This window comes from Labeo rohita, chromosome 15 (genome assembly GCF_022985175.1).
Source record: "Labeo rohita strain BAU-BD-2019 chromosome 15, IGBB_LRoh.1.0, whole genome shotgun sequence".
Classification (NCBI taxonomy): Eukaryota; Metazoa; Chordata; class Actinopteri; order Cypriniformes; family Cyprinidae; genus Labeo; species Labeo rohita.
Window position 1 is genome coordinate 38,675,775 of NC_066883.1, and position 11,953 is coordinate 38,687,727.

An 11,953-nucleotide genomic window follows, 5' to 3' on the forward strand; every position below is an offset into this window, starting at 1 on the left:
TCTTATTACTGTAGTATTAAAAAAAATGAACAAAACTAATAAATGGAATTTAAGTTAAACACACAGGTGTGATCTTAGTTTTTGTGTAGAGGGAAAGTGAGTCAGTTATCCTGACATGTTTTGCATCTGTTTTGAGATGCCTCTTATAGTCATCATGTTACTCACATCTTTTATTGGTGCTTTTTTTGCTTGTTTCATTCACATGACTTATGATGAAATATGAGGATGATCAAATGAATGCTGCTAATGGTTTTATTTGTATTGGCTGGTGTCCATTATGGATGTGATGGGTTCATTATTGGTTATGATTCTTCTTGAGCTGTTTTCCTGACTAACATTATGATCCTCCAGGATCTTCAGTGCATGTGAAACCATTTTGAGGAGGTTTTTTGATGCTTTGACAAACATCTTACAGCCCAGTGTGAGTCGCACCTCTCTGATCATCCACACGAGTGTGTGTGTGTGTGTGTGTTAGTCATCCGCTCTGGATGTCGCTCTGGCCTGTTGCCATGGAGACGGAGCATCAGCGGCGTCCGTGGGGTCCTGTGAACACACACACACACACACATTAGGAGGGAGAGATGGATGGAGTTTCACCGTCAGCTGGAGTCAGAGGATGCCGTTTCCGTGTGGTTGCCTTGGCAACAGTTGCCGGCCTGATCGGGGGTGGAGGTGCAGTTCGTTTAGGGTGTCTGATGCAGACTGAAGGTATCCGCTCTCACACACACACACACACACAAGATCCGAATCAGCAAAATGCAAATGCACCACACTCTCAGAGGAAAGAATCTTTCACGATCCGTCGCACTGATTATAGAGACACTGTTACACCTGTAGCACAAATACCATCAAACACCCGAATCACCCGACAGTGCAGAGATCTTCAGGAAGATCATCATCACGTGTCAAAGAGAGGATGTTTGGAATCTGCACATGCTGCTCATGAATATTCATGAGGACACACTATTGTGTGGTTTACGTTTAACACTTTCCGGATGTTCATTTCACAATCACTTTTCTTTGTGAAGTCATTCGAGCTGCTGCCTGTATAATCAGCTCTGCGTAAATGTCATTTCTCACTGTTATAAAAATCATTTGTTTTCGCTGTGGTTTATTAGCAAAGGCATTTTTTGTGATTTGTGACTGATACGTGAGCTTTTCCTCTCCTAAACGAATCCGTGCTCTTCTCTCATGTAGGAACCACAGGAAACTGAGGAGATTCGTCCCGTTCGGATGTGGATTGAAGCTCCTGTGTCTCGCATCTGAAAGGAACAAATCTCTTCAGTTTGATTCTGCTGCCGTTGGTAAGAGATTGAAACCCTAAATCTCGGTCTGTGCTCTTCCCTGATGTCCAGACAGGTTTCCAGGTCGTTCTTCAGCAGTGGGTCTCAAACAGGGAACGAGTGTTGGACCGTGAAGTGGATGTTGAGTAGTTTGTCTGTGAATCATGGCGTAGAGCGACTGGCCGCTCGTTCTAAACGTCTCGTTATCTTTGTAGAGGAGGAGAATGATGTGAAAGAGAAGATAGGAGGCAGTATTCTAATCTGAGCTCATGTTCAGCTCTTCTCTCGTATAGGAAAGTGCAAGAGCTTCAGCTCACATCTGAACAAACAAGCACAACCTGTCCATTTTCATGAGTCTGGTGAAGTGTCCTCCTGATCAGCCTCAGCATGCAGCATGCAACCTGCTCCTCTCATGCTGTCTCCGAGCAGGAATCGAACTGGCGTTTCCAGCATGGGAAGCGGACTAATGATCATTTGATAGTCTTGGGTTCATTATGGTTTGGACTTTTGTGGTCAGTGTTTCTGACTTCCTACTGAAAGTTGTTTCTGTTCCACTGTGAGATCCATCAGTAATGATGAAGGTCTGTTAACACAGTGTTTTATTTGTCCTGTTTATTGCTGTAATATAATATTAATGTGCATATCATCATCAAGTAGATATGTTGACTTTATGGCTTCTGTTTAATTGATGAACTTGTTTGTCTTCAACAATATATCACTGTCTTGCTCCATCGTGAAGTCTGTCAGGTTAAAGTCAGCAAGAAACAAGTTATGATGCCCTTGTCTTCCATATTTTGATGGATATCTAAGCCAAACGGCTTCTTGAATGATAAAAAGGGCGGGGCTCGATTTTGTCCGATGGGAATTTATTGGATTGAAAAAAAAAAATGTCCATTTTCATTCACGGTGACTTGAAGACATGTTCATTTGTGTAGAACTTTCACAATCCACGACGAATCAAAGCAGATTTTCAGAAGATTGTGCTTTAATGACTGCTCAGTAGCTGTTTACATCGCCCTCACGTCGTTCCAAACCTGTATGACATCCTCTCTTCTGTGGAACACAAATGATATTACGAAGGACGCTGGGAACCAAACAACACTGGACCCCACTGACTATCAGTGTTTGGACAAAAAACACTAAGACTTTTCTCAGAATATCTGCTTTTGTGTTCCACAGTACAGGAAAGTCAAACAAGTTTAAATCTGTGATCGTGCCGTCAACAATCTGTATCCAAGAGGACCTTAAATTCAGGATGCTGACCTGTGACCTCTGACCTCTATCAGTTTGTGGAACAGATCCTTAAATGATCGTAACGTCTCCTAAGATGCACGTGGAGATCTCACGCAGAATTATAGCAGTGGTAACGGCATTCGAAGACGCGAATCAGACGACGTCGTCCGTGCAGCCGCGTCCAACCGTCCACATGAACGTTCCTGATTGATTTGTGCCATTGATTTCTCTGCTAATGAGAGTTTCTCTCTTCTATAATAGATGAATTTACAACACTGTTTAATACCGTGAAGCTGCTTTGAAAGCGTTTGGTATGAAGCGCTATATAAATATACGTGTGTGTTTCAGAGATGTTGTTGTGAGGGAAAGCGCAGTCGCCCAATGAATAAGTGTTTGAACATGTGGGCGGTTTGACCTTCACAGACACAGAAGAACGAGAAGAAGATGTTTTAACGTCGTGAGAATAGCGTGCGGCTCCGATGGAGGTGTTCTGCGTGGGTCAGAAAGAGTCCCGGAGGAATCGGCCGGTCAAAAATGAGCGACGGCCAGAGAGAAAGAGCCCCGAGAGGAGCGGATCCACACCCCGGGCGATCACATGGGCATCGATTCAGAGCCGTTACCATGTGAACGGCACTCTGAAAGTACTAGGCAACCTGATGTGGCCCGTTCCTGCATTACAATGGCACACACAAAGCTCGGTTAACCCTTGAGCAGCAGCAGCAGGACCACCGCCCAGATCCACAGCGGGCCGGTCCAGAGCCGGACCCTCAGCGGACAGATTGCCTCTATTCAATCATTCATACCGAGTGTGATCAGGGCGGGGCCGCGCGCGCGCGCGTTTGTGAGTGTATGTGTGTGTGCGCGTGTGTGCGCGCGGGGGGTGGGCGCAACGGGTTCATCTGCGCGTGTGCGCGCGTGTGAGAGTGAGGGAGGGGGTTTATAGGGTGGGATTATTCTCATTGTTGGCAGTGGCAGCGCAGACAGACAGACAGTGTGACTGAGGCTCAACTGTGATGAGTTTAAGCATCAGAATCATCAGCTGTTGATACAGCCGGTGTGTGAGAGAGAGACCGAGAGAGAGAGAGAGAGAGAGAGAGAGAGAGAGAGAGAGAAGAGAAAAGGAAGAAACAGAGCGAGACGCTGAAAGGATACGACTATGCTGTGCTGTATCAGAAGAACTAAGCCGGTAAATATCTGGATTTTTCACACTTTTGCTACTGTAACCTGTCATGGTGGAGGCTTTCGCTGTGTTTGATCCGACTTGAGAATCTGACACGCCTTGGCGATGTGGTTAGAAGCAGCAGCAGCGATGAGACTGTACCTGTCAGTCAGGTGTGTTTGAGTCGGATGCTGTTTTATAGGAGTGCGGTAGTGAAACTGGAGTGTGTGTGTGTGTGTGTGTGTGTGAGGAGTTTCAGGGTGTGGTGTGTGTGTGTGGGTGAGCGATGAGGCTCTCTGAGGAGATCAACACACTTATATTAATGTCTCACAGGAATTATAATGATTTCTCAGGAGATGACAGTTGGATGTAATGAAGCTTTGATTGCGCACAGGGCGGGTCTCCGGTGAACGCCTCCGGTGTATAACGGCTTTGCCGTCTTGTAAAGTAACGAATGGCGCTGTGAACGGGAGGTTAAAAGCAGGTTCAAACAAATGAGCCGCGCCCCGAGCCGCTTTTGAGGAATCGGCGCGTTAAACATCTTCAGCGTCTTCACTCACGTTGACCGCAGGTGAAGACGCGCGTTCCGCGTCTCTTTTGTTCTTACGCCCCACTGAGCGCGACGCGACGCGAGTAGAACGCGGGCGTTACGTTCAGCGGAGCGTCTGATCCGAGACAGAGAAGTGACACAGACGGAGGGAGAAAGACAGACAGCGGGATGGAGCTGTAGACACGAGGAAGATGAAGGGTGTGGTCCTGTCTCGCTGCGACCTCCTGCAGAAACACAGGCGCGCTCACATCTCTTCCATTCTTTATTTTCATATTGTGACAGTGAATCAGGTGCAGATCTGACGTGAGCGCGTTTTAATGGAGCCTGAATATTCATGAGTGTGCGTCAGTGCAGGTGAATTATAATCGCGACCTAAAGATTTTCAGGCGTGTCTCGTGTGTGTGTGTGTGTGTGTGTGTAAATGTGAGTGTGTGTCGTGGGTTTAGTGTGTGTGTGTGTGTGTGTGTGTGTGTGTCGTGGGGGCGGGTGGATTTAAGGTGTGGCTCCTTCCACAAATGCTGCAAGACTCTGTGCTGATATATCCTACATGAAATTTCTTCGTACTATTATTTATAGAGAGAACATGCTATTCAGTTACGTTTTATGCATTTAACATAAACGTTTCCTCATAACCAGAAGAGCTCAGATCCTCATCTGTGGTCTGATCTGAAATATTCCCTTTTTTGACTCCAGATTCTGTATGTGAACGTCTCACTCGTCTCCATACGAGAGACCAGTTGATCTGAAAACCACTCATTTCTGTGTGATTCAGTCATTGTGGTGGTTTTAGGTGCTGACGGTCACTTCAGAGCCTCCAGGCTTTTGTTTTAGCGTGACCTTTGAACCCCGCAACCAGAACCCCTTCGTGCTCCCGGCCGCCGCGGAGCTCAGATTAAACGATGTGTGACGGTCCGCCGTTCGGTCGAGGCCTCGTAAACGTGAGTTACGATCAGGCCTCGATTGAGTCCTTTGGAAAATGTCAGTCTTGCCAATCTTCTCAGCTGGACACGCCCTCTTTCCCTGACAGAAGAGATTGGTCACGGCGCCCAGCACTTAAACGGCACGAGCAACTACAACACTGCCATCAGTTCAGTTTTAAATGATTTGTGGGTTGATGTTAGGGTTAGTGTTGTGAAGCAGCACATACAATGATGGCAGAAATATAATTTATTAAGGGTGGAACGTGTTCACTCTTTCGTAAAAAATGGAATCACATCAAACACTTCTTTTCCCTTTTTATTGGCTTTTATTTTTATAGTAGACTGCAGTCTATTGTTAGTTCTGTTCTGGCGTTTATTGAGCCGTTAATGAGCTTCACCTCAGAGATCAGCTGATGATGTCATGATATGGTGTGAATGTGACTCACGAGAATGACTCACACTGAGTGACATCACACACACACACACACACACACACACACGTGCACACAATCATCACTGGGCGTTCAGTGTTTGTACCTGAGCAACAGGTCCAGAGTGAGTGTGAATGTGTGTGTGTGTGAGCAACACCTGTTGACCGTCGCAGCGCCATCAACAGGTGCAGAATGAAGCTGCGCTCACACTCACTGCACCTTCAGCTCTGTCACACACATGACTGTAACCGCACTGGACATTCATTGAGTAAAGTACACGTCAAACGCGTAGATGAAGATGAACGATGGCGCCGGGAGCCTCATCATCTGGACGGCTCAAATATCGGTGGGTCTGACAGCTGGAGATGCGTTTATTGATGGTTATTGATTTGAGTACAGTCGCATCCACAGGTTATGAGGTTAAATATCAGAACAGATGCCGTGTAAACCGCCGCTCAGACGGCCGAACCGCAATGGAATAAATATGCAAAAATGACATCATTTTCTGCAGTCCATTTGCAGATTGCGTGTATAAATGAAAAAGTGTTTCCAAATGAAATTGCCTTCATCTTGCTTTATGTCATTAATTTGGCTTCGGTTCACTAGATTTTAGTTTCGCATTTATGATTTTGAACTTTATATTTTCATCTGTTTTGAGCTACTTTTGAGTTGTTGTATGATTGTGTTTGTCATGCATTATGTCACTTTTACACATTTTTTTCATTTTATGCTTGCTTTTTTCATTAGACACATTTCAATAGTAAATTAAAAGGCCCTCGGTGGACAAAAGCCTCCCTGGACACTGATGGACAAGGTAAATATTGAGTCTTTCTCCCTGATTCTCCAGTCAGACGTCACTCTTTCTTATCCTGACAGGTGCTTTGCTTTTAGCTTTGCCGTGCTACGCTGATATTTATCACTGATAGGAGGAAGTCGAAGCGAAGTTGAATATTTGACGTCGGTCCAGAGCACGCGCGTGATCCTGAGAGACGTAACCTCGGCCTGAACTCCAGCGCTAATGGCCCTAATCACGTCTGGATGCGTCTCAGCAGGAAACGTGGAGTTTGCGCACGAAGTCCCGCAAGACACGGACCGGCGTGTGTGTCCGTCTGAGACGTGTCAAATCGTGTGATAAATGTGTGTCCAGATCCATCTGGATAATTATGGCCATGTGAAAAATGAAAATTCACCTCCTACGGATCAGGTTCTTTAGCAACTAATTAAAGACCGAGGTGGAGTGTTTTCCCACTTGTGCTCTGGTTAGTGAAGATGAGACGCTCGGATCTGTGGCTCGGCGCTGAGACGCTTGTAATCGTGGGATTGCGGCAGCCGAGCGTCCTTCTGAGCTCTAGATCCAGATTCATTAACAGCGTCTATTAAAATCACTCTCAGTCTGAAAATGCTCTAATGCTCATTCAATTAAAGCATCGTAATCGTACGTCCAGATGCCTGATGGGAAGTTACTTTTCTTCGGCCGCTCTCTGGGGGTTTGTAGCATCAGACGCATCTTCCTCCAGCGCTGAAACGCAGCACAGATATAACAGTATCTCGCTCTCCTCTGCATCTCACTCAAGCTCTTTTCCTAATCTGTCTTTCTGATAAACGTGGCGCCGTATGCTGTGAATATGTAAATAATCGCTTATGCATTTCTGTTGTTATTCACTTTGGATAAATCATGTGTAAAATGCTGAAGTTGCTCTGGATCCGTGTGTCCAGTCGGTCGCTCAGTCTGTGTTGTTTCTGCATACTCAATCTTAGCTGGAATGGTCAGTTTCTGGCGTGGAATAAAGAAAATAACAAAAGGTGCTTGCAACTTTTAATCTTACAAAGTGAATATTGCAATTCTGAGTTTATATGAGCACTTCTGAAATTATTCTCAGAATTGTGAGGTTAGAAAGCTGCAATGTCCTTGTTTTATTTTTTAGTTCTGTATCAGAAACAAGCATCCATAATAATCTCTGTTTCAGCTTCGTTCACCCAAAAATGAAAATTCTGTTGTCGTTTACTCACCTTCAAGTTGCTGGTCCCCATTGAGTTCCATAGTATGGAGAACTTGCTTTTGGAAGTCTGTGTGGACCAGAAATTGTTTGGTTGCTAATATTTGTCAAAATATCTTCTTTTGTGTTCAGCAGAAGAAAGAAACTCATAAAGGTTTGGAAGAACTTGAGGGAAATCTTCATTTTTGGGTGAACTATCCTGATGGAGCAACAGTTTGTTAGTAGTAATCTCGTTAGTGGAATTACCTGAATAATGAACAAGACATCGTTTGACGGGTGAGTGTGTCTGAGTTACTGACGGTCTTGTGTTTCTGGTCTCAGGTTGAGAAGAACGAAGAGGCCGATCAGGAGATCAAGCAGGATGGAACCAAACCGGAGGAAAACGCCCACAAGGCCGCCACCAAGATCCAGGCCAGCTTCCGTGGACACATCACCCGGAAAAAGATGAAGGACGGCGAGAAAGACGAGGAGAACGACGCCGTTCCCGACGAGTCCGCCGAGACCGAGGAGGAGGAGGAGAAGAAGGAGCGAGTCTCTCCGTCCGAGGAGAAACCGGCCGAGGTTTCCACGGAAACGGCAGAGGAGAGCAAACCGGCCGAGCAGCCCAACTCGCCCGCTGCGGAAGCCCCGCCCACCGCAGCCGCCGACTCCGCCCCCTCAGACACGCCCGCTAAAGAGGAAGCGCAGGAGCAGCAGCAGGAAGCGGAGAAGCCGAAAGAGGCCGAGAACCCCGCCGACGACGTAAACGCGCAGAAGGAGGAGGAGAAGAAGGAGAAGGAGGAGGAAGCCAAACAAGCCGACGTGCCTGACGCTGCTACCGCCGCCGAGAGCCAGGAAACAGACCAAATAGACAAAAAAGGTGCGTCAGAAAAGCAGAGTTTGCGCTCTGAAATCATCAGTGTGCGTGTGAGAGAGTAAAACACAACATCTGATATCAGACACAGGGTCGGTTCACCAGTTTCAGTTTTTCCAGTTTTAACTACAAGCTATTACAAACATTTGAGTAGATCGGACCAAACAGTATCTGAAACACGAACATGATGGCGGAACACTAAAAAAAAAAAAAAAAAAAAAGTAAGGTCCTTTAATTGCCATCTGTGAAAAACCTTTGACATCCATGAAAACTTTCCATTGCACTGAAGATTCTTTATAGTGGAGAAGAAATTCTTTAGATGATCTTCACACTGAGGGAAAAAATGAACTGATCACTCAAGGTTGTTTCTTCTATGGCATCACTGGGAAAAGTCCCTTTTGAAACATTTATTTATGGGTGTAACGTTATAGAAGAACCATTTTTGGTTCCTCGAGGAACCTTTCAGTCAGCAGTTTTCTTTTAAAACGTCTAAAGAACCATCTTCACTATAAAGAACCTTTGTGTAATGGAAAGTTTCAATGGATGAACCATCAATGCCATTAAAGAACTATTCAGCATTTCTTAAAAATACATTTTTTCTTAGTGGAACAATATTTTAATAAACGAACAAAGGTTCTTTTATATTGTAAAAGCTTCTTTACAGTATAAAAGTTTCTTGCTTTATAAAATATAAAAGAACCTTTGAAATTTCAATTGCACACCGTCATACTGATGAGAAATGTTATTTTTTTAATACATCATTGTATGAAATTTATAAGGACATGTAATGTCCACGATTGCTCAAAATATTGCTCTAAATGTTTGAAAGCTACATATTAATTTCTAACAAAACAGCATCAAAATACTGCTCTGAAAAGTTTTCAGTCAAAATAAACTTATTTTACTCTTTTCAGGTGTATTTTTGTGATCAATTTTTGTGTGTGTTGCAATGGTTGGTCAGTAGGTGTACATATTCATGTTCATCAACAAAATTCAGTCCAGAAGTGTGTGGGATTTGGGCTATAGGCTTAATATATTTTACAAAAAGCTTTTTGGCAGTAAAGTAACTGTAAAATAATTTTATTTTATTTGATTAAAATAACAGTATTTTTGACACCTCATGGTGCTCATACGTACCCATGTCAAAATGACCCGAACGCAGAATGTGCGCAAACCAAACGTTTTTCAGACACCAGATATAATTTTTTTTTTTTTTTTTTTTTTTACTAGCAGGACACTATAGTTCATTTATGTAAGTGAGGATAGCAAAATAAATTAAACTGTGACTTATCTAGACTACCAGTAAAACTGAGACCAAAAATTATTCAGGCACTTTGACCTGACCATGTTTTTTCTTTAATTGCAACCTTTTTACACCACAGACTGAACAAAATTAACTCTAAATCAAACACTTGGTAATTGGTCAACAAAGTATTGAATTTTTGGTTGATCGTAATCTATTACATATATTTGGGTCAAAGTGATCTGACATTATCAAGATGAATTTGTTCTGACACAGTGAACTCTTACCGTTTTCTAAACTATAGCGAATAAGCTGTGATAATGTGTTGAAGGTGTCTGAATAAATTTTGGTTTGACCATATAAATGTACAAAGTGGCAGAGAATGCAAGCGAGAGTTTGTGAATCCATTTGCAGCGGAGAGCTGCGGTTTGACTGAAAGCTCTCGGCTGAGCGGCGGCGTTTCTGGCACGTTCACGAGACACGAAAGCGTTTCAGTAATGGACCGAGAGCAGCATTAACTCGCGGTTCATCTGCGGTTTGTAAGTGTGTCAGGAAGTGAACGTGTTTCTTGTGGTCTTTGCAGAGGCCGTGGAAGACTCCAAACCAGCAGAGGAGGCCGTTTCGGACGCCGGCACAGAGGAGAACGTTTAACGGACGACCAGTGAAATGTAAAATCATAAGTAATCGACAGACTGCTCTTGACGACGAAGACGGTCTGTTTTTATGTTTGTCCTCTCTTTTCTGGTGTGGCAATGATTTTCTGACGTTTGGAGGGAGTTTTCCAGTGCAGATCGATCGCAGACGGACACAAACCTCCATCCGTCCGGCTCTTTTGCGCTCGCGATCCGGCTCTTCTGCGTCCGGAGCTCATCGCATGAGAATTCTTCCTCCAGAGAAGAGAACCTTCTCACACGCACCCGACTAATACATGTGGCTTCTTTTCATGTCCTTGGTGTTGTTATGAGCGTTTAATTGGAGATATTGCTGCACTGATGTTAAAAATTCAGAAAATCCAACAAAAAGAAAAAGCGCCAGCCTTTCTGTTCAAGTGAGTTTGAATCTAAGGCGTAAAATCGTGGAAAATGGTTTCATGTCTGTTTTCGAAATAAAGAAATGTGCCAATTACGTTTGCCGCACGTGTCGTTCTTTCGGCCTGATCTCCTTTATTTCTACAACACATATGGATAGTTTTAATAACAGAATGCAAACTTCCTCAAATTTGAGACAAATTCAGATTCGCTTTAAAAAACGGCAGTAGTGTTCTTATTCAGAGCGCCTCAGTTTAGTGCTGATTCAGTTCAGTTCAATATCAATTATGAAACCAATTCATTTCCGCTGGAGAAATGATGTAACATCAGATTCTGTATGAGATCATCAATATTAATCATCCCCTGTGAGACAATAGTTCAGCTGTGAATTCATCAGTCTGATGCTGCAGTGAATTAACGTGACGTGACGTCGGGTTCACATTTTATCTCATCATTGCAGTCGTTGACACCGAAATGTTCATGAAGTATCTTGTTGTCAGCGAATATGAAGACCTGCGAGATTGTAGGCAATTCTGTGTGAAAATAAAACAATAAAGCCAGATCTCTATTACTTTATTATATGCAGTGTACCATAATCTCTGTAAACAGAGATAACATTATATAAACTGTACAGAATTCACCATCAGCATCACAACACAGCTATCAACATCTGTTTTATAATACATAATCTATTAAAGGATTGGCAGTTCTCACAGTAACGCCATTTTTCTCAATAACTGATCATAAATCATTAACCTACAAATTCATATTTCACCCCTGGTATAGGGTAAACGGTTTAAAACCATATTAACTGTAATTTTATGGTTATTGTTTAGAGGTGATTTTATTCAAATCAAAAACTTCTGTTAAAGGGGTCATCGGATGCTAAGTTTACTTTTTCATGTTGTTTGAACATTAATGTCAAGTCAAGTCAAGTCACCTTTATTTATATACCGCCTTTAACAATACAGAATTGTGACAAGGCGGCTGTACAGTATTAAATAGGAAACAGTACATCAACAATGCCAAAGGCAACATTAAACACTCACATTATAGGTAAAGGTAGTTAATCAAAAACAATAAAATAAAATGCAATATTGTGTTAAGAGAAAGTGTCCCCAACTAAGCAAGCCAGAGGCGACAGCGGCAAGGAACCAAAACTCCATCGGTGACAAATGGAGAAAAAAACCTTGGGAGAAACCAGGCTCAGTCGGGGGGCCAGTTCTCCTCTGGCCAAAGTTCCCGTGGTCCTGTGC

General features: G+C 43.6%; 1 protein-coding gene across 2 annotated transcripts; it reads left to right on the top strand.

Moving 5' to 3' along the window:
* Positions 1-3,459: 3,459 nt before the first annotated feature.
* gap43 (growth associated protein 43) lies at positions 3,460-10,794 on the top strand. 2 transcript variants are annotated; one of them, XM_051129692.1, is made up of 3 exons: positions 3,460-3,702; positions 7,895-8,432; positions 10,253-10,794. In XM_051129692.1, exons 1-3 carry the CDS (start codon positions 3,673-3,675, stop codon positions 10,318-10,320), a joined length of 636 nt encoding a protein of 211 aa, XP_050985649.1. In that variant the 5' UTR covers positions 3,460-3,672; the 3' UTR covers positions 10,321-10,794. The 2 variants fall into 2 exon arrangements, with proteins under 2 accessions (XP_050985649.1, XP_050985650.1); XM_051129693.1 differs by lacking the exon at positions 3,460-3,702 and adding an exon at positions 6,153-6,390.
* Positions 10,795-11,953: the final 1,159 nt, after the last annotated feature.

Excerpts from the sequence above, each read along its gene's own strand:
- gap43 (XM_051129692.1), top strand. The coding sequence starts at position 3,673 with ATGCTGTGCTGTATCAGAAGAACTAAGCCG. Across the intron at positions 3,703-7,894 it reads GTATCAGAAGAACTAAGCCG|GTTGAGAAGAACGAAGAGGC; the intron begins GTAAATATCTGG and ends TTCTGGTCTCAG. Across the intron at positions 8,433-10,252 it reads AGACCAAATAGACAAAAAAG|AGGCCGTGGAAGACTCCAAA; the intron begins GTGCGTCAGAAA and ends TGGTCTTTGCAG.